General features: G+C 37.2%; 1 protein-coding gene across 1 annotated transcript in view; it reads right to left on the reverse strand.

Moving 5' to 3' along the window:
* The window catches only part of LOC114048221 (serpin B10-like), a 33,123-nt gene that overhangs the window by 2,467 nt on the left and 2,770 nt on the right, over positions 1 to 27,886 (reverse strand). The window contains exons 2-7 of the mRNA XM_027869147.1: positions 23,995 to 24,171; positions 22,290 to 22,358; positions 21,667 to 21,804; positions 20,309 to 20,426; positions 12,922 to 13,064; positions 9,183 to 9,338 (exon numbers count right to left, since the gene is read on the reverse strand). Coding sequence (XP_027724948.1) covers positions 9,183 to 9,338; positions 12,922 to 13,064; positions 20,309 to 20,426; positions 21,667 to 21,804; positions 22,290 to 22,358; positions 23,995 to 24,162 — 792 coding nt within the window. The 5' untranslated portion in view covers positions 24,163 to 24,171. The remainder of the gene's footprint in view (positions 1 to 9,182; positions 9,339 to 12,921; positions 13,065 to 20,308; positions 20,427 to 21,666; positions 21,805 to 22,289; positions 22,359 to 23,994; positions 24,172 to 27,886) is intronic.

Raw genomic sequence — 27,886 nt, forward strand, 5'->3', positions numbered from 1 at the left:
CAATAGCTGAGTATGAACAATTTCCAATTGAAAATAGAGTGATTATTTGAAAACAATCACTGACAGAGAATTCAAATTACAACAGTTCTGAGGTTTCACCTCCCACCATGGAAATTGACAAAGATAAGAAATGAGAACAGCTAATGGAAAGACTGTGGGAAGACACATATCCTGAGACTGTGGGAAGACCCATATCCTGATTCAATGTTGCTAGAACTCAACACTGGTTCAACAGTTCTGGAGATGGATTTGGAATTGTGCAAGAAAAATGACTCTATTGTTCTTTCTTTTTGACCCAGTGACTCTTTTACTGTGTATATACCTCAACAAGGTAAAAAAGAGAAACAAACTCCCCAAATGGATCAAAATAGCCATAGTAGCAGTCTTTGTGATAGCAAAAAAGGGGAAACAAAATCGATTTGCATCAATAGGGGAATGTCTGAAAAACTTTGGTCTGTGAACATAAAGTAACATTTTTGCAAAGACAAAATGAAGAATTCAGAGAAACACAGAGAAACAAATCAAACAGAGGCAGATTGAAATACGCAAAACCAAAAGAACAATATGCAAGACTCCATCTGTATAAATTTAAAAAAAAAACATTCAAATGGAGCTCAACTAAGAGTAATTGAAAAACCAGTGAAGATCCAGGGAACATATAATGAAACATAGCTTCCTCCCACTGATACTAAATACCTTCCTCATGGCAGAGAAGCCCAGGTACATACAGAGTATTAGGACATAATAGTGCACATAGAATGTCTGTTTTAGTCCTTAGAAGGAGTGTTTGAGCTTAACTGTATATCTCTGTTATAAAGAAGAATTCAATCGAGGGGCTGGGGAGGAATTCTTTCCTCAGAAATTACTGTGTTGTAAAAAAAAATTACTATGCGGTAGGCATGAACAGAACATGGCTCTATTTTTTTTTTTAATATTCGTTTTTCTTTTTGAATACCAAGATAAATTTTTTCTTTGCTTGTTTGGACAACAATACGATAATACTGGATCATAAAGTCGAGTCTAAAATACACTTTTAGATCCTCTGATTCTACCTGCCTTTGGAATTAGTCTTGTATTATGAATGACATTGAATATTTAGCCTCAGAATTTGCCTGATGATGAATTGTGAAAGACAGGTGGGCAAAGTGTTTCGTGGCTCTTCATCTTCTGTAGTGATGTTTAGACATAATTTACATACCTACACACACCACTCAGCTGCATGAACTTGGCAAACTCCCTTGGTCTATTTCTTCCCTTGTAAAATGAGTGGGACAGGTCCCTTCCAACATTAATATTCTATGAGTTTGTGTAAATATATGCTTAAGCAATGTCTATGCAATAATAGTAGCTATTCCTATTCAAGATATTATAAGAATTGATGTGTATATGTAATACTTGGCACCGTTCCCCAGTAGCTAAGTGGATGGCAGGTAACAATTTCCAAAATTGTTCTATTTGAAAACAATCAGTGATGGACAATTCATATTAAAACAGGGAGACAAGCAATGAAGGAATGCATAAGGAATGGCCATTAGTTCCTTTTTATGAGAACCAGTTCCACCCTGTGGAATAGCATTTTTATCTTAAGTTTCATTTTAAAACTGATAATGTCCAGGACTGAGATCCACCCTAGTCAGAGCACATGTAGAGATCACATTGAATTCTGGTTGCCACATTGATAAAATGGAGAGTATCTATAGAAAGATGAGCATTTATAGAGTATTTCAATAGAAAGATATCTATGATATGGTGAAAGGCCTCAAAATAATAGCAAATGAGAATCCATTGAGGGAAATGGGAATTCTAGACTAGAGAAGAGAAAACTTAAAAAGGACAGGATATCTGAATGGTTGTCATATGGAAGGTTGGGACTGGATTTGTTCTATTTGGTTCCAGAGGGCAGAACTAGGAATATAGGACAGATGTAGCAGTGACCAGTATAAAATTGATGCAAAGAAAAAGCACTTAACAATTAGATCTACTTCAAAGTGGAATGAGTTGCCCTATAAGGTAATGGTTTCTCTCTCATGAGAAGTCTTCACCAACTGCATGTGAAGAGCCTTCTTTGTCAGGCGTGCGTCAGCCTCTGTGGTCCCTTCTAGCTCTGATGTTCTGTGATTAACTTCTGCCATGTAGAATGCAGTTTCCAGAAGAAAGCAAATTGTGATTAGATAAAAACAAAAATTCAGAATCAGATGCCTGCGTCTCTAGGAATACCCTTTTCCCATCCCACTAGGCAAGGATAATGAAGGTATAGGTTTTAAGGTAGGGCAGGAACTCCCACTCCTCTGTAGTTAGATGAATTTCTATTCAGTCTTAAGATCAGTGCTAGCTTCCTATAGACACAATCCTTTTTCAGCCTCACAGTAGAGATTTAAAACCTTTAATACCTCTGTTACATACAAATAGGATCTACTAATGTGTATAGTATGTGTGTACTAACCTATGTGGACAATAAGCAGAAATAAGCATTCTACATACCTACTTCTTGGTAAATTCATACATTGTCCTAGTATGAAAATGTATTTCTCATTCTACATATATTTTCAGATTGGGACAATGTGTGAATTTGCTTTTCTCTATTTTGTTTACTTTTACAAGACAGTTTTTAATTTAGAAGGGGAAGGTAGAGGGGTGAAGCCAAGATGACAGAGTAAAGGCAGAGACTCACTTGAGCTTTCCCAAATCCTCCTCTAAGCAACTTTGAAATAACACCTCAAATTGAATTCTGTAGCAGCAGAACCAACAAAAGTTCAGAGCGAAACAATTTTCTAACCCAAGACAACCTAGGAGGTGAGCAGAAAAGGTCAGTCTCAATGGGATGGTGGTCAGACCTAGAGCCAAGTACATACCCACAGCACAACAGTGCCAGAGTGCCAGCATCAGGCCTTGGAGGTGGTTCATTAGTGGCAGCAGCAGCTTCAAGAACTCTCAACCCACAGGTGGTAAGAGGGTCGGACAACTGGTCAGAAGGAGATTGCAAAGGACACTTTGTTGACACTGGGTGCAGGACTCTGCCACATTGCCCATAAACAGTTTTGAGTCACAGTTGCAGAGCTAAGAGGAACACTAACTCACTAGCTGTAGGGATATGGTCCCTGTTCACTGTTCCAAGGCAGAGATGAGTTTTTGTAATCACTCACAAACCAGAGTATAGACTAGATGATCAGTGACCACACCTCTTCTTAGATCATACCCCCTTGGAAGAACTGAAAACCTACAGACCCCCAGAGCTAGCTCTGAGAACAGAAGCAAATAAAGGCCTAAAGAAAAGCCCCAAGGTCTTGGAATAATTCTTCCTTCACCATGTTAATAGAACCTTTAATATATATAATATAATAGAAACTTTAATATGTGTCAAGAAATAGGTTAGGAAAATGAACAAACCACAAAAAAAGAATCTGACCATAGAAAGTTACTATGGTAACAGGGAAGATTAAGTCATAAACTCAGAAGACAACAAAGTCAAAACAGTTATATGCAAAGTATCAAAGAAAAATGTGAATTACTCATAGGCCTAAAAAGAATTCCTGGAAGAGCTCAAGAAGGATTTTATAATTAAAAAAAAAGAGAAGTAGAAGAAAAATTGGGAAAAGAAATGAGAATGATGCAAGAAAATCATGAAAAGAGAGTCGACAGCTTGGTAAAAGAGGCACAAAGATAGAAGAAAATAACACCTTAAAAACCAGAATTGGCCATGGTAAATGCTAAATGCTAAATGGTAAAAGAGACACAAAAATGTACTGAAGAGAAGAACTCCTTAAAAAGCAGAATTAGCAAGGCACAAAAATTCATTGAAGAAAATATTCCTTAAAAAGTAGGATTGGCCAAATGGAAAAAGAGGTACTTACTGAATTTAAAATTAGAATTGGGCAAGGGGAAGCTAATGACTCCGTAGACATCAAGAAACAATAAAAACAAAGTAAAAATAAATGAAAAATATGGAAGAAAATGTGAATAGTCTTCTTGGAAAAACAACTAACCTGGAAAACAGATCAAGGAGAGATAATTTAAGAATTATTGAACTGACGAAAAGTGATGATTAATGAAAGATCCTAGACATCATATTTTAAGAAATTATCAAAGAAAACTGCCCTGATGTCCTAGAGTGAGATGGTAAAATCAAAATTAAAGCATCCACTGATTACCTCCTAAGAGAGATCCCAAATTAAAACTCCTGGGAATATTATAGCCAAATTCCAAAGCTCTCAGGTCAAGGAGAAAATATTGCAAGCAGCCAGAAAAAAAAAAAAACAAAACTCAAATATCATGGAACTACAGCTAGAATAATACAATATTTAGAAGCTTCTACATTAAAGGATTGGGGGTTTGGAATGTGATATTTCAGAGGGCATAGGACTTAGAATTATAACCAAGAATAACCTAACCAGCAAAACTGAGCATAATCCTTCAGGAGAAAAAACGGATATTCAATGAAATAGAGGATTTTCAAGCATTCGTGATAAAAAGCCCAGAGCTGAATAGAAAATTTAACTTTCAAATTCAAGACTCAAGAGAAGCCTCAAAAAGGTAAACATGAACAAGAAATCATAAGTGATTCAATCAGGTTAAACTATTTCCATTCCTATATGGTAAGATGATACACGTAACTCCTAAGAACTTTATTCTTATTAGGATAGTAAGAAGGAGTATACATAAACAGAGGGCACAAGTGTGAGTTGACTGTAGTGGAATGATAAAAAAAATAAAATTAAGAGGTGAAAAAGAAGGATGAACTGAGATAGGAGAAGGAAGAATGGGTTAAATTATCTCACATAGAGGAGATATTTTTACTGTGGAGGGGAAGATGTGGAGGGAGCAATGTTTGAACCTTACTTTCATTCTAATTGGTTCAAAGAAGGTTTAACAAACACACTCAGTTGGGTATAGAAATCTGTCTTACCCTATAGGAAAGTAAGAGGAAAGGGCAACAAGAGAAGGGGGAGAGGGGCTGATAGAAGTGGATTGAGGGAAGCAGTAGTCAGAAGCCTAACAGACTTTTGCAGAAGAATAGGGTAAGAGGAGAGAGGGAGAGAGAGAACACATGGGTGAGGGGGTAAGGGAAATGGAGGGCAATATATAGTTAATAATCATAACTGAGTGTGCATAGGATGAACTCACACATAGAACAGAAACATATAAAAGAGTGGATTAAAAACCAGAATCTAACAATATATTGTTTACAAGAAACACACTTGAAACAAAGACACACACAGAGTAAAAATAAAGGACTAGAGCAGAATCCATTATGCTTCATTTGATGTAAAAAAAAAGCAGGGGTAGCAATCACGATCTCAGACAAAGGAAAAGCAAAAGTATATCTCATTAAACAGGACAATGAAGAAAACTATATCTTTCTAAAAGGCACCATAGACAATGAAGTAATATCAGTACTAAAGACATATGCACCAAATGGTATAGCATCCAAATTTTTAAAGGAAAGATTAAATGAGTTTCAGGAGGAAATACACAGTGAAACTATACTAGTGGGGGACCTCAACTTTCCCTCAGAACTTGATAAATCTAACAAAAAAATACACCAAGAAGTTAAAGAGATAAATAGAATTTTAGAAAAGTTAGATATGATTTACCTCAGGAGAAAATTGGGAATAGAAAAGAGTATACCTTTTTCTCTACTGTACATGGCACCTTCACAAATATTGACCATCTATTAGGGCATGAAAACCTCACAACCAAATGGAGAAAAGCAGAAATATTAAATGCATCCTTTTCAAATCATAAGGCCATAAAAATTACATTCAATAAAAGGCCATGGGAATATAGATTAAAAATTAATTGGAAACTAAACAATCTAATCCTAAAGAATGAGTGTGTCAAAGAACAAATCCTAGAAACAATCGATAATTTCATTAAAGAGAATGACGACAATGAGACAATATACCAAAATTTGTGGGATGCAACCAAAGCAGTACTTAGGGGAAATTTATATCTCTAAACATTTACATCAATAAAACAGAGAAAGTGCAGATCAATGAGTTGGACAGGCAACTAAAAAAAAAACTAGAAAAAGAATGAATTAAAAATCCTTAATAAAATATCACTGGAAATCCTGAAAATCAAATCAGAGATTAATAAAAATGAAAATAAGATAACTAATAAAACTAATTGAACTAATAAAAAAAACTAGGAGATTGTTTATGAAAAAAGCAATAAAATAGATAAATTATTGGATAATTTGACGAAACAAAGAGGAAGAGGAAAACCAAATTGCCAGTATCAAAAATGAAAAGGATGAATGAACCACCAATCAAGATGAAATTAAAGTTATTATTGGGAGCTATTTTGCCCAATTATATGCTGATAAATTGACAATCTAAGTGAAATAAATAAACATTTACAAACATATAAATTGGCCAGATTAAAAGAAGAGGAAGTACAATACTTAAATAACCATATCTTAGAAAAATAAATCGAACAAGCCATAAATAAACTAAGAAAAAAATCACCAGGACCAGATAAATTCACAAGTAAATTCTACCAAACATTTAAAGAACAATTATTTCCAATCCTGCTAAATTCCTTGTATGACACAAATATGGTGCTGATACCTAAATCAGAAAGAACAAAAACAGAGAAATAAGACTACAGACCAATTTCCCTAGTGAATATTGATCCTAAAATTTTTAAATAAAACACTAGCAAAAAGATTACAGCAATATATCACAAAGATCATAAACTATGATCATGGGGGATTGATTTACACCAGGAATGCGAGGCTGATTCAATATTAGGAAAAGTATCAGCATAATTGACCATGTCAATAATAAAAACAACAAAAATGATATAAATATTAATATAATTAATATAAATGCAGAAGCTTTTGACAAACTACAACACTCATTCCTATTTTTAAAAAAATTGGAAAGCATAGGAATAAATGGAGCTTTTCTTAAAAAGATAAGTAGTATCTATCTAAATACATCAGTAAGCATTATCTATAATGGGGATAAGCTAGAAATCTTCCCAATAAGATCAGGGGTGAAGCAAGGATGCCCATTATCACCACTATTATTCAATGTTGTGCTGGAAATACTAGCTATAGTAACAAAACAAGAAAAAGAAATTGGAAGAATAAAAGTAGGCAATGAGGAAACAAAACTATCACTTTGCAAATAATATGATGGTATACTTAAAGAACAATAAGAATCAACTAAAAACTAGTTAAAATAACTTCAGCAGATTTGCAGAATATAAAATAAACCTACATAAACCTCAGCATTTCTATATATTACCAACAAAGTCCAGCAGGAAGAGATTAAAAATAGAAATTCAATTTAAAAATAACTAGAAAATATAAAATACTTGGGTTTATACCTGCCAAGACAAACCCAAGAACTATATGAGCACAATTACAAAACACTTTTCACATACAAATAAAGCCAAATCTAAATAATTGGGAAAATATTAATTGCCCAATGGTAGACCAAGCTGGTAAGCTGAAAAGATACACACACACACACACACACACACACATACAATGACAGTTCTACCTAAATTCTGAAGGACTTATGATGAAAAATGCTATCCACCTCTAGAGAAAGAAGTGATGGAATCTGAATGTAGGTCAAAGCATACTTTAATTTTTTTCTTTATTTTTCTTGGGTTTCTTTTTGTCTTTGTTTTCTTTCACAAATCGCTAATATAGAAATAGGTTTTGCATGACTGTACATATATAATCTATGTCAAATTGCTTGCCTTCTCAAGGCAGGGTGAAAGGAGGAAGGGAAAGAATTCAGAACTCAAAACTAAAAAAACAAATGTTAAAAACTGTTTTTACATGTAATTGGGAAAAAATATAATATAAAAATAAAAAAGGGTTAGGTGGATGGTGATAGTAATGAAAAGAAAAATGTATCAATGAAATATTTAAAATATAAAGAAAAAACAGAAGAAAGTTCAGAAAAAACAGACAAGAATGTAGTTTTGGCTCTGTTGGTTTAAATTTATATATACCTTAAAAAAGCAAATACATAATTTTAGTTCACAGTTCATGTGAAAAAGAAATTAGACAGCAACTCAAAGGAACAGTGATCATTTTGGTAGACTATTTGGTGCCTCAGTTTCCTCATGTGTAAAGTGGAGATAATAATAGCACCTACCTCATAGAAATGTTGTGAGTATTGAATGAGAAAATGTTGTAAAGCACTTTGTAAACCATAAAGTTTAACTTTGCTGCAGTTTTAAACTATTAGGGCTGGAGGTATTTAAGCTCTAATAGCTTAAAATTTCACTAAAATTTTGGAGATTTCTTATGTGAATACAAACTATTAAATTTTGCTCGGTATCCTGGATATTTAATTTGACCATGTAAATCAGACTTGCACAATTCGTTAACTTCTTCTACGCAGATAGGTTGGACTAGAGACAGACTGATGACGGTTGGTCGCCGCAAGTCACATGATAAACAGGAGAGTGTTCAATGCATAGCCCTACATTTTCTCCAGGCCGCCTGAAATCCTTTGGCTGGCTCAATGTTATGCAGGTCTGATGTAAATGATCCTGAGCCTATTTCCAGAGTGTCAAAGAAGTTAGGTCCTAGATAACATCAAGTGTTAGAGATGGCTGGGAACTCAAATGTTATTTTGTCCATTTTCATTTTTTTGGTAAGGAAACAGTATGACACTGAAGACAGTACTAGTTGCATTCTACTTCTTTATGAAACATAAGCAATTTGTGGAAAAGCTGTTAAAAGTTTTCATGATCAGCTGGAGTTTTTTTTGAAAATCAATTTTTGAGGCTAATTTAATGCATATATACATATGTAGATATAGAAATCAACAGACGGATGGATAGATGGATAGACATAGATATGAACTGCTTAGCTCTTCCTCAGTTTGGATCTACATGAGACATTGAAGAATTGAACTTTGAACTGACAAAGTTGAGTGGGGTCTCTATGAATGGCATTAAGGACCAAATCTCTACTGCTTATGCTAACTCCTTCCCGAGTCACAAGGCAACTTGGAGTCTGCTGTCATTATGCGCATGGATCCAGCCTCAATGTTTATCATGCCGTTCCAGAGACACTACTCAATAATGAAGTTGGAATCTCTGACTGGTTGAATGAATAACCAGAGATGTCATAGTTTTCATACTACTTCTGCTCAGATGAAATATTGAATTTTCTTTATTGTGTCATTGTGAATAATACAGGACTTTACCTCTTTCAGGCCGTCGACATCATCTGGTAGCAGTACAAACATGCTCACTTCACCGTTGCCATAATAAAGCTGAATGCCTTTGGCTTCTGGTTTTTCTATGTGAAATATGTGAAGATTGCTTTTCATCGACATCATTTTCACTGGCTTTGTTGTTGTCTATTAAAAAGACACAGACAAAATTTTTACTTTTATTGAAAAGAGATGCTAAGATCATTGAAATGGTTTTTCCCAAATTCTTAAACCCTTTATCACTTTTGCTTCCTAATTGGAAGCACATGGCACTGTGCTGCCTGCTGCACAGAAGTGAATTAGACATAACTTTTTCTTGGAGCTGATGCTCTGAAAGGGGATAAGCATAGAAAAGAAATGTGGAAATGCCAGTCTCTCTATGACAGCCTCAACAAGGCACTATGATCTAGATTCCTGAAAACATTTACAAGATCAAGAGCACTTAGTCCTGAAAACAAACTATAAATTTTTGTTGTTCAGTCAATCAATCATGTCTGACTCCTCATGACCCCATTTGGAGTTTTCTTGGCAAAGAGAGTGGAATGATTTGCCATTTCCTTCTCCAGCTCATTTTACAGATGAGGAAACTGAGGCAAATAGGGTTAAGTGACTTGCCCAGAGTCACTCGGCTAGTAAGTATCGGAGGCTGAATTTGAACTCAGAAAGATGAGAATTTCTGACTCCAAGCCTGGGGCTCTATCCACGGTGCCACCTAGTTGCCCCTACAATGAACAGAATGAAGTAATTTCTATCTTGTAGAGAAGCAAGTACATTCCTTGAGAGATACTGATACCTCTCAGTAGGACATGTTCTAAGATTGTAAGTGACAGAGCAGATTCCAACCTGCAAAGTTCGAGGGAATTTTCTTATCCAGGAGTCCTCTATATCTGTGAAATTATTGGTTCATTCCTTATCCTTATTAGTGCAAACAGTTTTAATATTCATGAATATTGCAAGTTAAAATAAGTGGGAGGCAGCTACTTATTTGTAATTAACCAGAGAAAGCTTCACAAACATAGGGGATTTCCAGCACCCTTTGCCTGATGGAAAGAAAGGAACTCCAAAGCTTCAGTAAAAGGAAGTGTTGCAGAGAGTCATGCCTATGGGGAAAAAGCATAGGACTGGACTTGGATAGATTTAGGAAGATCTGAGTTCAACTTCTCCTCAGACACCTATTATCTAGTCACAACCTCTCTACCTTAGTTTCCTCTTCTGTAAAATGAGGATAATAAAGCACCAACCTCACAAAATTATTGTGAGCATGAAATAAGATAATACATGTAAAGCACTTTGCAAACAAAGTGCTATTTCAATGCTAGTTATTATTATGAAACTTGGCATAAACTGAGAAAAGAACTAAAGGTTTTTTTTTAAATTTCAAACACATTTTGAATAATGTTTTAAAATTTTCATTGCATGCTCATGGTATCAATTTCAAAGTCAGAATTCTTTTATTAAACAAATCAAGTGAAGTCTCCATTTCAGCAAGAGTGTTTGGCATTTCACACTTAACTGTTTATTTGTGCCACAATTGCTTTTGAAGGAAATTACAAATTTGGTTGAAATGTTGCATGTTAAATATAATATGTAAATAAATTAAAATAGTATGGCAAAATATAGTATATTTTCTTCTTTCTACAAATTCTATATATTTCTCCAATTTTTGCCCTTTTGAACCAAGCAGAACAAGTCTAACCAGTCCTCAGTATAACTCTCCAAATACTAGAAGACAGCTACAGGCTAAATGTCCCTGGTACTTTTATTCGCTCCTCATATGACCTAATCTTCAGATCCTTCACTTTCTTGTTGACTTTTTCTATATAGTCCTCAACTTAACAATGACCCTCTTAAAATGTATTACCATGAACAAGACATAATTCTACAGATGTGGTCTGACCACAGAGTATGGTAGGGTTCTTGCCTTCTTAGTCCTGGATACTATTCCTCTCAATGCAACCTAAGACTATATTAGATTTTTCACTATGCTACCACACTGTTAACTTATAGTAAGCTTGAAGTCTACCAAAATCTTTTTCAGATAATCTGTTCTCTAGTCATGTCAGAGTTTGATCTATGTGACCTTGGCAAGACCTCATGACATAGCCGATTGAGCGTTGGATTTGGAGTCAGAGGGACCTCTGATAAGTCACTCCACTTCATTGTGAGTAACTTCTATAAAATGAAGAAGTTGGACTGGATGATCCCTTAAGAGCCAGCCCCATTAGATTGCAAGCTCATTGACGGCAGGGATTCTGTTTTGCCTCTTTTTGTATCCGCAATACTTAGCGTAGTACCTGGCACATAGGAGGTGCTTAACAAATGTTTATTGATGGATTGATTGATTGGTTAACAGGTAGGAAGCTCAGTAGGTAGAAAGGTGGACCTGGAATCAGTAAGACCTGAATTCAAAAATCTAGCCTCAGACACTTATTAGCTATGTGATCCTGGGCAAGTCATTTAACCATTGTCTGCCTCAGTTTCATCAACTTTATAGAGGCAATAATAATAGGACCTACCTGCCTGAGTTCTCCTGAGGATCAAATGAGGTATTTGTCAAGTATTTAGCACTGTGCCTGGCACATAATAGGTACTTAGTAAATGCTTGTTTCTTATCTTCTTTTTCCCTCCTTCCTTTCTTCCTTCCTTCCTACCTACCTGCTCTAAATACTATGAAACCACACTATTCATATCCCTGAGCCTATTTCTTCATCTGCAAAATGAAGGGATTAGAATAGATATAGCTCTAGTTCTTCCCTAATTCCTGATTCTAAAGGAAGTGAGGAAATATACATTTGTTTAGGTAAATACTTTATTAAAAATATGTATAATACATTTATTATATAACATGGACTTTATATAGTTATGTGAATATTTCTCATTTCTTTTATAAGATACGTATAATGTGTATATATACACATGTGTGTGTATTTTTATGTATATATGTGTATATATGTTAATGTATTTTTGTTTGTTTGTTTTTTTGGCAGGGCAATTGGGGTTAAGTGACTTGCCCAGGCTCACACAGCTAGTGAGTATCATGTGTCTGAGGCTGGATTTGATCTCAGGTCCTCCTGACTCCAGGGCCGGTGCTTTGTCCACTGTGACTCCTAGCTGCCCGTTTATATATATATTTCTATGTATTTATAGATGTAGATGTATATATGTATTTTCTATATATGTATATGTACACATATATTTCTATATATATATATATACACATATATATTTCTATATATGTATATTTCTATGTACACACACACACACACACACACACATATACACAATATACACATTCTCACTGAGTGCTTCTCCCCACCCTGCCCTCTGTACCAGGCTAGCTCTTGTCTTCTCTTAAAGGAATCTGTGATCTCATTCATTTGGAAATACCCTGTTTTCAATCTCCTATCCCTAGGTACCATACCATGCTGGGATGGGCCAGGTGTTCCTAGTGTACTTGATGGAGGCATAGTTCTGGAGATCAGTCTGTCTCTGTCCTTGGACTGCCAAGGCTGGTGTTGGTCTGGAGGAGGGTGTGGTCAGGGTTGTGGCATAAGGAAGTTCTATACTTCACAGGATCATTGGATGCTGGTGTGGAAAATGTCTAATCCCATGCCTCTGCTCGGTGAGGAACATAGGTAGGAAGTGTGGAAAGGGTTCCAATCTAGAATCACATTCACCATGCCCTATAGGGATTGCTATTGATCATTAACACTCAAATTGAGGTACCCACCTGGTTTACTCTGAAAGGTTTTTCTATTGTATCTTTAGGCTTGAATTGCTCTTTCCATTTTCCTTTAAAATAGATGGCATTCACTAGAACCAATCTGGTCATGGAATCAATAGAATCATCTGGTAGAAGCTTCACAATTTTGCCTGAAAGAGCAGAAAGTTGATTTTTTTACTGCAATACATTCACAGACCTATCTGCATTTACAGTAATCAAGGCTTTTTTTTTCTTTTTGGCTAGGATTATCCTGCTTTTTTGCCTTACAGTCCTTAAAGAAATTCCAGAGAAAAATTCTTGAAAAAAGTCATAGATGCAGATCTTGGCTCTCATTGTAAATAGTAAAATGTTTTGTTTTCTGTGGAATACAAAGTGAACAGGATGGTGGAAAACAGAGGTGACTTGATTAGTTTTTTTTTTAAGTGTGGTTTCTTGTCTTCATTTTTGTTGTTTTCCTTTTAAAAAATACTACATTCGTTTTACACTTAAGCAGTCTGCCTTATCTAAAGGGGTAGGTAGAAGGTAGAAGGTGAAAGAGGGAGGAGAATGGACTCTGACTCCTGGAGTATTTGGGGAGCAGTTGGGAGGGTATCATAGCTCATGCAGAGGGCCCAGGGCTGATTTTGTAGGGGTTGCTGATATGGGGCTTCCTCATGGCCCCCTGAGCCAGATAACAGGTGATCATACCGTGAGCAATCTGGGAAGTTCCCGTGTGTTCTGGGGATTCTAATATAGCTATCATGAATGGATGACTCAACTTCCCAAAGAAGAAGCTTGCCAACCAATGACCTCCCATCCCCCAGAAGCTCCTCTCAGGCAGTGAATTTCCATGGATGACCTTGACTTGGGGAAAGTGATGCTAGGCCACAGAGCCTAAATGCACATGAAATCACGGAAGGATTCTCCAAGGCAGCAGAAAATGAGAGAGTTCTTTGTGTTTTGCAACAGTCCAACATGAGGAGAGAAGTCACATGTGTCTTCCCACTGCAGCTTTTCCTTTACTCAGCTATCAAAGTGATCTTCCTTAAGTCTAAGTTTCATCATTTCACCTCCCTACTCAATAAACTCTGGCGGTTCCCTATCACCTCCAGGATCCAATATAAAATCCTATTTTCATGATTCAAAGGTCTTAATAACCTAGCCCTCTCCTGACATTTCTAACTTTCTTATACCTGACATTCCCCTCCCTCTGCCTTGTACCCTTTTATCCCAGTGACGCTTATCTCTTTGTTAGAGCTGGAACAAGATACTCTCCCTCCCTCCCTCAGCCTCCTGGGCTTCCCTGAATTCTTTCAAGTCATGAATAAAATCCCACCTTTTATGGGAAGCCTTTCCCAGTCCCTCTTAATCATAGTTCCTTCCTTCTGTTCATTATTTCCTATTTATTTTGTTTATAGCTTGTTTGTGCACTGTTGTTTACACGTTGTCTTGAACATTAGACTCAGCTCCTCAAAGCTGAGGAGTGTCTTTTACCTTTCTTTGTATCCTCGACACTTAATGCAATGCCTGGAATGTTGTTGTTCAATCATGTCCAACTCTACTTGACCCCATGGACTTTTGTCCCTGGAGTTTTCTTGGCAAAGATACTGCAGTGGTTTACCATTTCCTTCTCTATTGTGTCCCCATTTTAAAGATGAGGAACTGAGGTGACAGGGGTTAAGTCTTGCCCGGGGTTACAAAGCTAGCAAGTGTCTGAGGCCTGATTTGAACTCAGGTTGTCCTGACTCAAGGCCTGGTACTTTATCCACTGTTCTATGCAGTCGGTGCTTAATAAATATGATCAACTAAGTTTATTAATATTAATCATATTTTAAGTGGTATTATAATATTTATGAACATGCCACCTGTCTTCTGCTAAATTGTAAAGAAATGAGGTGGGGTTTTATTTGTCTCTGCAGTACCACAGTGGATAGAGCAACGGGCCTGGTGTCAGGAAGACCTGAGTTCAAATCTGGCCTCTGACACTTGCTATCTGTGTGACCCTGGGCAAGTTACTTAATCCCTGTCACCTCAGTTCCTCATCTTTAAAATGGGGGCACATTGGAGAAGGAAATGGTAAACCTCTCTAGTATCTTTGTTCAAATCCAGACTCAGACACTTACTAACTGTGTGAGCCTGGGCAAGTCAACAAGTCACCTAACCCTGTTTGCCTCAGTTTCCTCCACTCATCTGGAAAAGGAAATGGCAAACCATTCGAGTATCTTTGCCAAGAAAACCCCAAATGGTATCACAAAGAGTCAGACATAACTTAAATGAAACAACTGAATGACGGCAACACAGTACCTAGCACTATGCACATAGTTGGCAATTAAAAAATGTATATATTTACAGGTGAATTAAAATTGAGTAAGGTATATGTACTTGTGCCCTAGGCTTTTGTCATGCTCTATTATAGAAATGTGGTTAAAAATTAAAGAGGTATAATCCATGTTCTCGACTAATCCCAGGAGGTGTGTGGAAGAAAGAGTATAAAACAACATTTCCCTGAGGCTGTGGGTGATTCAAATTTCTGGGATATAGGAAGACTCCTCACTTCAGCTGGTATGGTTTGTGATAAACTTGTAGGAAAAGAGGCAGAGATGGCTTACTATTGCCTCACTAGAGAATTTCTCCTTCAACGAGGGTGCCTTGTGATGCTGCCAAATGACCCCTCTTACATGATCTATGTGACTGCCTGGAGCTCACCTTTTCCCTTCACACTAACTTCAACAAGTTGCTCAGCCCACCCTGCCAACATCTGCTGAACACAGGAGTGCTCTCCTTCTGTTGCACATTTCAAATAGAACAGCAGCAGCTGGGGGTAAGCACATATGAAATAACCACAGTACTAATAGTGACATGTATGGCCATCCTCTGGTGAGCATTTCTGCCATGAGAATTCTTGGTAGGTTGGAGATGAGCACAAAGTTAGCTTTTTCTTAGTCCCCAGAGGCCCCTTGCTAACAGAGTAAACCTGGAAAATCCCCAGAGTTTCAAGTAACTCAGGTAGTTTTCTTTTATTTTTTTTTTTAATGGCAATTTTTATTTTTTTTTTTGTTTTCAACATTTACTTCCACAAGATTTTGAGTTCCAAATTTTCACCCAATCTCACCCCTCCCCCCACCCCAAGATGGCATTCATTCTAAATACCCCTTCCCCTAGTCTGCCTTCCCTTCTATCTCTCCCCCCCTTCTCTTATCCCCTTCCCCTTCAGTTTTCCTGTAGGGCAGGCTGGATTTCTGTACCCCATTTCCTGTATTTTTATTTCCCAGTTGCTTATGAAAACATTTTTTTTAAGCATGTGTTTTTAAAACTTTGGGTTCCAAATTTTCTCCCTTCCTCCCTCCCCACCCACCCTCATTGATAAGGCAAGCAACTAAGTATAGGTTATATATGTGCAGTTATGCAAAACACTTCCATAGCAGACACTCTGTGAAAAACTACCTCTCTCTCCCACCCACCCATTTATTCTATTCTTTCTTTTGACCCTGTCCCTCCTCAGAAGTATTTGCTTCTGATTACTCCCTGTCCCAATCTGCCCTCCTTTCTATCATTCCCCTACTCTCTTGTCCCCTTCCCCCCCATTTTCCTGTAGGGCAAGACAGATTTCCACACCCAATTGAGTGTGTATGTTATTCCCTCCTTAAGTCAAATCCTATGAGAATAAGATTCACTCATTCCCTCTCCCATTTCCCCCATTTCCCCTCCACTGTAAGAGCCTTTACTTTTCTGGGTTTTTTTTTTTTTGTGGGATAATTTACCCCATTCTAACTCTCCCTTTCTCCTTCTCCTAGTATATTCCTCTCTCACCCCTTAATTTTATTCTCCAGATATGACCCTTTCATTTTCAACTCACCCTGTGCCCTCTATCTATCTATCTATATCTACACACAATTTTTTCCCCTCCAACTACCCTAATACTGACAAAGGTCTCATGAGTTACAAATATCATCTTTCTATGCAGGAATGTAAACAGTTCAACCTTAATAAGTCTCTTATGATTTTCTCTTTCCTGTTTACCTTTTCATGTTCCACTCGAGTCTTGTATTGGAAAATCAGATTTTTCTATTCAACTCTGGTCTTTCCATCAAGAATGCTTGAAAGTCCTCTATTTCACTGAATACCATTTTTTCCCCTGCAGGATCATACTCAGTTTTGCTGGGCAGGTGATTCTTGGTTGTAATCCTGTCTCCTTTGCTCTCTGGAATATTATATTCCATGCCCTGTGGTCCCTTAATGTAGAAGCAGCTAAATCTTGTGTTATCCTGATTGTATTTCCACAAAACTTGAATTGTTTCTTTCTGGCTGCTTGTAATATTTTCTCCTTGACCTGGGAACTCTGGAATTTGGCTACAATATTTCTAGGAGTTTTCTTTTGGGGATCTCTCTCAGGAGGAGATCGGTAGATTCTTTCAATTTCTATTTTGCCCTCTGGTTCTAGAATATCAAGACAGTTTTCCTTGATCATTTCTTGAAAGATGATGTTTAGGCTCTTTTTTTGATCATGGCTTTCAGATAGTCCAATAATTTTTAAATTCTCTCTCCTGGATCTATTTTCCAGGTCAGTTGTTTTTCCAAGGAGATATTTCACATTGTTTTCTAATTTTTCATTCTTTGGATTTGTTTTACAGTGTCTTGATTTCTGATAAAGTCACTAGCTTCCAATTGCTCTATTCTAATGTTTAAGGAAGTATTTTCTTCAGTAATCTTTTTGATTTCCTTTTCCATTTGTCCAATTTTGCTTTTTAGGGCATTCTTCTCCTCATTGGCTTTTTGGACCTCTTTTGCCATTTGGGTTAAGCTATTTTTTAAGGTGTTATTTTCTTCAGTATTTTTTTGGGTCTCCTTTAGCAAGCTGTTGACTTGTTTTTCATGATTTTCTTGTATCACTCTCAGTTTTTCCTCTACTTCTCTTACTTGCTTCTCAAAATCCCCTTTGAGCTCTTCCAAGGCCTGGGACTGATTCATATTTTTCTTGGAGGCTTTGGATGTAGGAGCTTTGACTTTGTTGTCTTCTTCTGGTTGTATGTTTTGATCTTCTTTGTCACCAAAGTAAGATAATATAGTCTGACTCTTTTTTCACTGCTTACTCATGATCCTGGCCAATTACTTGAGTTATAAACTCTTTGTTAAGGTAAAAGTCTGCTTCCATTGTGAAGAGTGTACTGTCCCAAGCTTCGGGGGTTTGTGCAGCTATTTTCAGAGATCCTTCTAGGAACCTGAAAATTTTCAGTTCTTCCAAGGTGGTATGATAAGGGGTGAGGTGTTTCCTCTCCACCACCACAACAAGCTCCACCATGCCAGCACTCCTCCTCGCCCCAGGACCGCCCCTCAGAACTGTGACCCAGATCCAAGCACCAGTAAAGCAAGAGATTCCTGCCTCAGCACTGGCAAAGAGATCCCTGCAATCCCCCTCTGATCAGCCACTTGATTCCCCCTCAGTCTGTGGGTCAGAAGCTCAGGAAAAAGCCGCAGCCCTGGGCCATACTCGAGACTTGCAGCTGAGACCTAGCTCCTCTCGCACCGCAGCCACAGACTTTTTCCACTGACCTTCTAAGTTGTCTTTGGCATTCAGGGGTTGAAAAGTCTGGAAACTGCCACAGCTGCCCTCAATTCAGTCCTCTGAGGCCTGTTGCAGGTTCACTGGGGCCTGCATGCCCCATACCGCACTGAGCTCCTCTCCCAGCCTGGCGCGATATACCTTTCTGATCAACCATCCAAGCTGTCTTTGGCTGGAAATTTGCTTCACTCTGTCTTTTTGTGGGTTCTGCTGCTTTAGAAATTGCTTAGAGCCCTTTTTTTAGGTATTTGGAGGGCTTTGGGAGAGACCTCAAGACAGTCACTGCTTTCCCTCCACCATCTTGGCTCTGCCCCCCAACTCAGGTAGTTTTCAAGGGTGACAGTTCTTCTCAAGCCTCCTCAGTAAGTGAGAAGAGTCCAAGTGATCACCAGAGGCTCCCAGATGAAAGCCACATTGCCCTGAGATCTGGTTCTTACACCCACTCAGTTCTTCTAACTCAGCAGATCCATCATTGGTATCATTCTTATTCAAAAATGAGGCTTCAATTATCTAGCTTAGTAACAAGGGATCTCTGTATGCAGCTGGTGAAGGATACTGGCTCTTTCAAGAAAAGCATTCAAAACCTAGCACATTAACCAGTGAACTTACTAAGATGTGAAAGGAAGACCACAACTTAAGTGGCCATTAACAGTTATACTTGCTATATTTCTTTATACCCTTAAGTGGAAACTTGCAGGTTAAAATACAGATATAAAAGGTCCTTGCCTGCAAATAGGAAACTATTTCTTATCACCACCCCCAGTTTCTTTTTGTCTTTCCCCCTTTCTTTGGTATTTCTCTAAAACAAACTGGGTTTAATGTAGCTGCTATGAAAGACAGAATAGTGAAGTTGTTAGTTAACCTGTTATCACTGGAGAGTGGAATATTGTTCTTTGTTTTTCAGTCGTTTTCAGTAGTGTCTGACTCTTCATGACCCCATTTGGGGTTTTCTTGGCAAAGATACTGGAATGGTTTACCATTTCTTTCTCTAGCTCATTTTACAGATAAGGAAACTGGGGCAAATAAGGTTAAGTGACTTGACCAGGGTCACACAACTAGTAAGTATCTGAGGCCATATTTGAACTGAGAAGGGTAAGTATTGCTGACTCCAAGCCTAGCATTCTGTCCACTGTGCCATCATCTAACTGCCCTGAAGCAAGTAAGCTTGGTTCAAATACTATTGCTGGCAGTTGCCACCAGGGGTCACCAGGAGCAAGTCACTTAACTGCTTGGAGCCTCAGAGAACTCTTAGGGTACATGGTAAGTATTTAATCGATGCTTATTCATTCATAAGTTATAGGTGGGTTATATATTTAGGATCTGATTTTAATAAAAGAAAACTAGTTCAAATACTTTTCTGTGGAATGGCAGTTAATTTAAATTACAATTTTTAATGGATTAAAGCTACAAATTAATAAAGACTTCTGATTTTTACAATCTACACACAGGCAGAGTGAGAAAGTTTATGAACTTCTATCATGTCACTAGGGTACTAATTAAGTAAGCTATCATGGTATTAATCAAGGAAACACAGGAACCTACAAATGAGATATACTTCATCTTCAATGAACTTTGACTTTTTCTGAATACATGTTTCCTATATATAACATAGCACAGCATCTCCACACCTTAGGAGACTATGTTCCTGACTTACCTTGGCCCAAATATGTATCACTTGGTGCCCAACTTTCTGGTTATGACCCTCTCTGAACTTAGCTAACTTGGGCCTTGGGTAAAAGACCAAATAACACAAATATTACACCAAATTTTTCATTTTATTTCAAATTATAGATAAATGAAAGTCCAACTAATAATTTTCAGTGAAAGGTGAGGGAATCATGTCTTTCAACTTACCTTCAGTCTCGTTTTCAACCCAGGAATTGATTTTTGTCCTGATTTGGTCTGCAGTTTCCAAAAAATTAACAGATTGTGGCTCTGCACCAAAGTATTTTTTCATGTTTTCCAGGTATTCCTGGAAAATACAGGTGAAGCTAGCTTTCAGCATCTAAAGTCATCTATTCATTCATACAATACTTATTATTAAGAAACTACTTATGTCAGGCTATGCATTACATTCAAGCTATCAAAAATTAGATAAATGAACATTCTGCCTCTTGACCTCAAGAATTTATATTCCCCTTCAGGCTTAGAAAGTCACTTAACCAGCTAAGCACCATCATTAGTGTAGAAGGAAGGCAATCTACCCACCCATGTTTCTGTCCTCCATTCCACTGTCATTTTCTCTTTTATTTCAGACAATGACTATGTATAGATTTGAAAGGGGAAACTGTAGCACTTTTTTGGAGTGACCCCCATACAAGAGAACAAAATAGGAAATTTTACTTGGGTTCCTATAGCTACCATAGAAACCAAGGTGAGTTCTGTGGTTCTCTGGAATTTCCTTTGTAATAGAAGCATCAGCAAGCACCCAGGGGCTTCTTGGTATTTGGGTCTTTTAGTATAGTTTGAAATATAAGGTTCTCTCATGTGTTCCTTGGGTAGAGAAAGCACTTCTAGAGTATTAACAGTTGGAAGGGCACATGTTTTTGTTAAGATCCTATCTGCCAGGCACTGTAATAAGCTCTTTACAAATATTATCTCATTTGACCCTCAAGAGGACCCTGAAATATAGGCACTATTATTCCCATTTTGCAATAGAGGAAATTGGGGCAGACAGAGGTTAAGTGACTTGTCTAGTGCCACACAGCTAGCTTATGTTTTAAGTCAAATATGAACTCAGGTCTTCTTAACTCCAGGCCAAGCACTCTATTCTTTGCCCATCCTAGCTGCTATTAGGAGTTATCACCATCCAGGAACTCTCATCAATATGACATAGTAGAAGAAAGGAGAAATTCACTGCAGGCAAAACATTGGGCCTCACTTTAGTGACCTCACCTCCATCTGGAATTCATTTCAGAGGCAGGCATCACTGGGAGACTGACCTTAATGCCAACAACTTGTTGCTGATTCCTATTATTGATTTGTTTCACTTTAGTTCAATAAGATCATTGTACTTAGTGTATGGGTAACATGTAGGACACTGGATTTAAAGTCAGGAAGACCTGTGTTGCTTCTGACATTTATTAAATATGAGACCAGGACATAACCTCTCCCATCTGATTCTCAGGCAGATCTCTATGACTATGAGTTCTCTGTGGGTTTTGAGTCTTCATGGACCTGAAATCACAGGCCCAATACACTGATATACTTACACCACGAAAGGGGTAGGTTTTTTCCCCATATAACCTACTGGCAGCCTTTAGCAGGTAGGAATTGCTGGGCTTGTTGATTTCTGTAATGAGTGCCTGGAAGTCAGAATGTAAGCCTTCTGCCTTGCTTGGGCTAAGTTCCTTCAAAAGACAAGGAGTGTGTTAAAACTCTTAAAGAAAACAATTAGAACATTGCATTTTTATATACATCTGCAAGACTTAAGATAAATGATGTTTTCTGGTATGCTGTTCACAGATTGGATAGTGTTATCAGAAGAGAAGATGCTGAAAATATTTGAACTGGAAGAACAAGAATTTCCTTCTGACCTCTAGCTAGCTTAGTGCAGAGTTTTAGAAGTCGTTGCTGGTTATTTACAAATGTCCTTAAGCATAGACTCCCAAAGGCAAGGTGATAACAAGCTTAAGGGCAGGAGAAGTTGATGGAGGGGAAGGGAGAAAAAGATAACAGGCAAAGAAACAAGACTGAGGAAACCAAACTTGAGGATCCTGAAACAAATACTTCTGCAAGTTTGTAATTTTTTTGGCCTATTTTGCATGCCTGCTTAGGGAACTTACTAAATCTATGTAATAATAGTGACTATTCTAGTGAAGAGAATAAGAAATACCATCTTTCTTTTCTTCTCAAAGCATGGACTGGTTGTTTCGGCTCCTGTGACTTTGTTAAGTTGAAGAACCTGTAATTATAGTTGCAGATATAAAATGAGTGGAAGTTTTAAAAAACATAACTATTTTAAAAAGTATTTTAAAAGAATTACACAATACATCTAATTCATGCAATCTGATACTCTATAGTCATTTCTACAATTACCTGCCACTAATTAGCCACAATGATTGATGTATTATCCAAATGGTGTATTGGGTAGACAGTATGAGCTCTCAGTCAAGAATTCCTTATGATGGTCATAAAAATGCAAAAGGCATATTTAGTTATATCAAATCAGTTTTTAATTGGATGTGTTGTTTTTCTGATTTTGATCATTTCTAGTGCTTCATTTCAGGCAGGAGGAGATGCTGACTGCATTTTCAATTACCTTTCCAGTCAGCTACCTTGTTTATTGATTGACAGAGTTAAGTAGTCCTATAGATGAAGTTATTTTATTCTTCATCATTCACTTTCATTTATGGTTATTTTTAAAGTGAACATAAGACTTGGCTGTAAGTTCTGTCTACATATACAAAGCAACATCTCTGTCTTGTACATTTTTATGATAAAGTGCTATTTTTTTCTTTTTTGTTCTCATGATTGTCTCAGTTTGCCATCTCCATGTGGCCTAGTTGATGTTGCCTTAGTGTCTTCTGTCCCTATCTTGGTATTTCCTTTGCAAGTCAGCAGGAAGGATGTGGATGAGATGAGGGTCCCCAGACCTCATGCAAGTGAGTTAAAAGGAAATGATACGAAAGGAACCAATGTCCATCCTGAGACCAAAGTTAATTTAATCCCCCTATCCCTGAGCCAAGGCCAATGTAATGAAGATACACTGATGTGCATTCCCGAAACAGAAAGACCAAAAAGATGAAGAGGAGGTTTACATCAGATGTTATATTCTAGGTGGGAAAACAGTTTGCAAACTGAGCCCATTAGGATGTCCAACTAAAACTTTTAATAGAACATCAGTGCAACTTTCTGCTGATTCCTTATGTCAAGTGGGCCAGAATCACAATCCCAGCTAAACCTATGCCTATTACATAGGTCATTTTGACTTCATTAAGCAGTGGCTAACCATCTTTCCTTAATGTTCTCACTTACTGATAGTGGGTTAATGATAGTCAAATTCAGTATGTAGATAAAATTTAAATGTCATAGAAGGTAAACTTGAGTGATGTCCCTGTGAATAAATTACCAGGATGTAAATCCAATGTAATAAAGTTGGTCTAGATTCCCAGTAGGGTTGTCCACTTTCTTGGCCACAGGCACTGCCTTTCCAAGTCCCAAAGCTCTTCTCCAATCCACCACTGCTGATACAGGGGCAACTAAAGAAGTTTTTATAAATCTACCCTTTGTTTCATGTGGGTGGTGTGACTTTGGGCAAGTCACTTACTCCCTAACCTTAGTAATTAATTAATTAGCAATAGTTTATCTTTTCTTTATGGGGTATTATTGAAATGTTTTGTCAATCATTTTTTCTAGAAGTCAATGTTATAGGCACTTACTATGTGCACAGAACTGTGCATGGAACTAGGGATAAAAAGACAAAAGCAAAACAGTTCATGCCCTCAAGAAGCTTATATTTTATGAGAAGTTAATTGCATATCCAAAGCAAATTACATCTTTGATTTTTTTTAAAGCCATCAGTGAATGTTGCAACTTACTTGTTCCATTTGGGTTGCAGTATTACCTCTGGCACCCAAATAGACCATGACCAAAGCAGTAGAAATACTCCAGGGGGAAAAGAAGATGTTTTTATCTCCAGCTGACTCAGCTACCATTTTGCTAAACTCAAGAGCAAACTGATTGTTTGATGTTGTTAGAGAATCCATTGGAAAAACCTAAGAAAAATAACACATGAAAGAAATAGTCTGTAAATATTCCTTTCCATATCTTTAGCCAATTTTCCTTTTATAAAAAGACTTTTCATTTATTCCGTGTCAGAACCATAACTCTGATTCCTGGGGCAAAGCCATAGTTGTGCCAGGAGAGGGGATGGTTTGTTGCCTGGAAAATCTGGCCCCAGTCCCTGTAACTTGGTAATCATCATATCTCACCTCTGAACCCTTAGGAGGTGGAAAAGTTAGAGTAAAATGGCAAGTGGACGACATGGAATTGGAGGAAGACAGGGCCCAGGACAGGGACAAGAAGACCCTTGGAGGTGTCAGTGTGAAGACAGTGAAGGATCACGAGGTGAGGAAATGACAGGGTAGAGGATCACCAGTGGAGAATACATGCCTCCAGGATGTTGATACCTGGGACAAATTGCCAGTTACCTTACCCTAGTTAAAGAATTTTTTTTTTATCTTATAACTGCTAGATATACTTTAAAAAAAACTTCATCCTACATACAAAGATTAAAATATTTGCTAGTAAGACTCAAAAATACATATGCTCCTAGAATTAAACTGGCCTATATAGAAACCATCCAGGCCAGTGGAATCATTTAGAGATTAAAAAACCATAGCTCAGACATATTAAGTCACATGACTTAATTGTTAACTAGTTAATTGCAGTTAATTAGTTAACTGTAGAGTCAAATCTAGAACCAAGATCTCAACTTTCAGTTCTTTCCTATTCCAACTATATTTCATTAGCCTGCTACCATATATGAAAAATAGATGATGTGATCTCTGAACCTTAAATCTTTCCTTTGTTAGGAGCCACCAGTATTCAGAGTTCTGATCTGTGCAATATTCTTTCCTGCCCCTTGGCCTTTGCTTATGACTTCACCTCTGCCTAAGATGACCTTTCCTTCTTTCTATTTGCATCCTACACTTCCTTTAAGGTCCAATTCAAATCCCATCTCTTTTTTGATGCTTTCTATGACTAATCTAGTTGAACGTGGTTTTCCCACTGTTGAGTTCTTATCACCCTCTAATGTGTCAGTGTTATTGTTCTAACACACCATATGTTGTTTTTCTGTGAGTATGTCTTATCTCTCTAATTGGCCTGGAAGATCCCAGGGGACAGGAACCATTGCTTACCTCTGTATCTAGCGTATCTCCTCTCAGGGACAAAGTACTCAATATATTTGTGTTTATCACTTGGAGATTTAGATCTTGCCTCTTTCTTGATTTCAATTTGAATTATAGTACATACTAGTATAAAAGTTTCTCATACAGAAAAAAATAGGAAGGCAAATTATCAATGAATCTATAAACATTTATTAAGCACCTACTATATGGCAGGTACTGGGCTAAGCTCTGAGGATATAGAGGTAAAGGCAATCTCTGCCCTCAAGGAGCTTACAATCTTGACATTGCCATCACTCAAGTTTAGGGGAAGAATAGCTTGTATTTACACAACACTTTGTTGTTGTTATTCAGTTGTGTCCAACTCTTTGTGACCCTATTTGGGGTTTTCTTGGTAAACCTGGAGTGGTTTGTAATTTCTTTCTCCAGCTCATTTTATAGATGAGGAACTGAGGCAAATAGGGTTAAGTGACTTGCGCAGGGTCACACAGCTAGTAAGTGTCTGAGGTTAGATTTGAACTCAGGAAGATGAGTCTTACTGACTCCAGGCCCAGGACCACAGTTTACAAATACTATGAAGAAGGTGGAACAAGTAGGACTAGCTTTTTTCAGACGTGCAAAGTGAGGATCTGAGAGGACGACTGACTGACTTAAGGTCACAGAGCTACTCCATTCTCTCTCTTTAGAAAGGGAAAAAAAGAGGTTTATCTCTTTTCAACTCTACTATTCTCACTCTTTAGAAAGAAAAAAAAAGATTTCTCTTTTGCATGACTATAGATTTTGGATTTTCATTTGTCTTTCCAATAGTTTGTTCACCATATTGAACTTTCATTGAACTATACCTTGTAACCTTGGCATTTATAAAAATCAGATATCCATAGGGGCAGCTAGGTGGCACAGTGGATAGGAGCACTGGCTCTGGAGTCAGGAGGACCTGAGTTCAAATGCGGCCTCAGACACATAACACTTACTAGCTGTGTGACCCTGGGCAAGTCACTTAACCCCATTGCCTACCCCCCCAAAAAAATTAGCTATCCAATAAATAAATCAATTAGTAAATGTATCTCTCATAAGAGACTAGCTGCTTTGTATACAAAGAAACTTGGTTTGTGTCCACATGAGATTAATTCCATGGAAAAAAAGCAAATTCACAGATGTGATGACTATGAAAACATCCATTATAGCAGTGGTATCAAATTCAAATAGAAACAGGCACATTGACTTAGAAAACCACACATTTAACACTATCTGTGTTTTATTTTATTTTTATTTATTCTGTTAAACATTTCCTAATAATATCTTATCTGTTCTGGCCTTGGAGTTTTGTGGGTATGTGTAGCCTGCAAGCCATGTGTTTGAGACTTCTGCCCTATAGTGGAGGGCTTGGGTGCCCATTAAATAAGTTACTTTATGTTAGTCAATAATCCCTCTTCTCCCACCTCCTCCCAACCCCAGGGTACCTAGTGAGGATATGTCCTTGGATGATGGACTGGAGAGAAACTTCTTTGCAAACTTTATATTAGGACTCACAGTATACATTCATGTTACCTATCATTTGACTGAATTTGAGTCCTTTATAATTAAATGATTAAACCCTTAGCCCTTTGCTGACATGATTTTACTTACACAATTAAATTTCTTTTAGAAGTGAACAAGTGCAACAAAGCTAAACTTCTCTTGCTGCAGAATTCAGAATTAGTAACATAGCCCTCAGTGGGCAAATTACATCCTGATTGTGGTTTTATCCTGTTCAAGAAATTTATGAATTTCCTGGCTAATTTTTTTAACCTAATCAGCTTCTCCCTCTTGACAAAACTGCCACACAGCCTTTGTAAAAAAAAAAAAATTCAGTCTCTATATGGGGTTGGCTTCTTTATCATCACAAAAGTAACATACTCTTCTTTGCCTTGCTTGGAGATCACCTCTGGTCAGCTTTTATGGTTTCTTACTACTAGCTTTTATTATTTATTTTTTAACTATTTATTCACATTTGTCACCATTGTTATTAATTTATATTTGTTGTAGTTTATTTATATTTATCATTATTTATTCTTTTATGGTTTTTACTACCAGCTTTTATGGTTTATTTTTAATTATTTATTTATACTTATCAACATTGCTATTAATTTCTATTTATTATAATTTATACTTTTTGTGGTTTTTCACTACCAGCTTTTATGGTTTATTTAACAAGTTAACTTGCCTATGAGGCATAAATTCTAGTCTCTTGCATTAGACTATAAGCTTGTTTGAAATTGATGCTGATTTTGTGGCCACACCACTTACAAAGAGCACAGAAGCGGCCTTAGCAGTATCTCAGTATCTGGATCTACTAGAATTCTATCTTCTTGGTTGCTGTAGAGTTCTAGATTTGTTCTTAAATTATTCAAAGAAAGTATTGTCTGCAGTGCAACAGTTGATTTTTTAATGAAAATCAGTATGAGCTTATCTTCATCTTTGTTACCATAAATATAATCTTAATCACTAATTATTGGCAATGTGCAAGTAGATTGGGTTTCAGACCTTGGAGCCTCTAACACATAGCAGCTGTATAATCATTTGCAATTCACATCCCCTCTCC

Source organism: Vombatus ursinus, unplaced genomic scaffold, assembly GCF_900497805.2.
Source record: "Vombatus ursinus unplaced genomic scaffold, bare-nosed wombat genome assembly UNPS02014791.1, whole genome shotgun sequence".
Classification (NCBI taxonomy): domain Eukaryota; kingdom Metazoa; phylum Chordata; class Mammalia; order Diprotodontia; family Vombatidae; genus Vombatus; species Vombatus ursinus.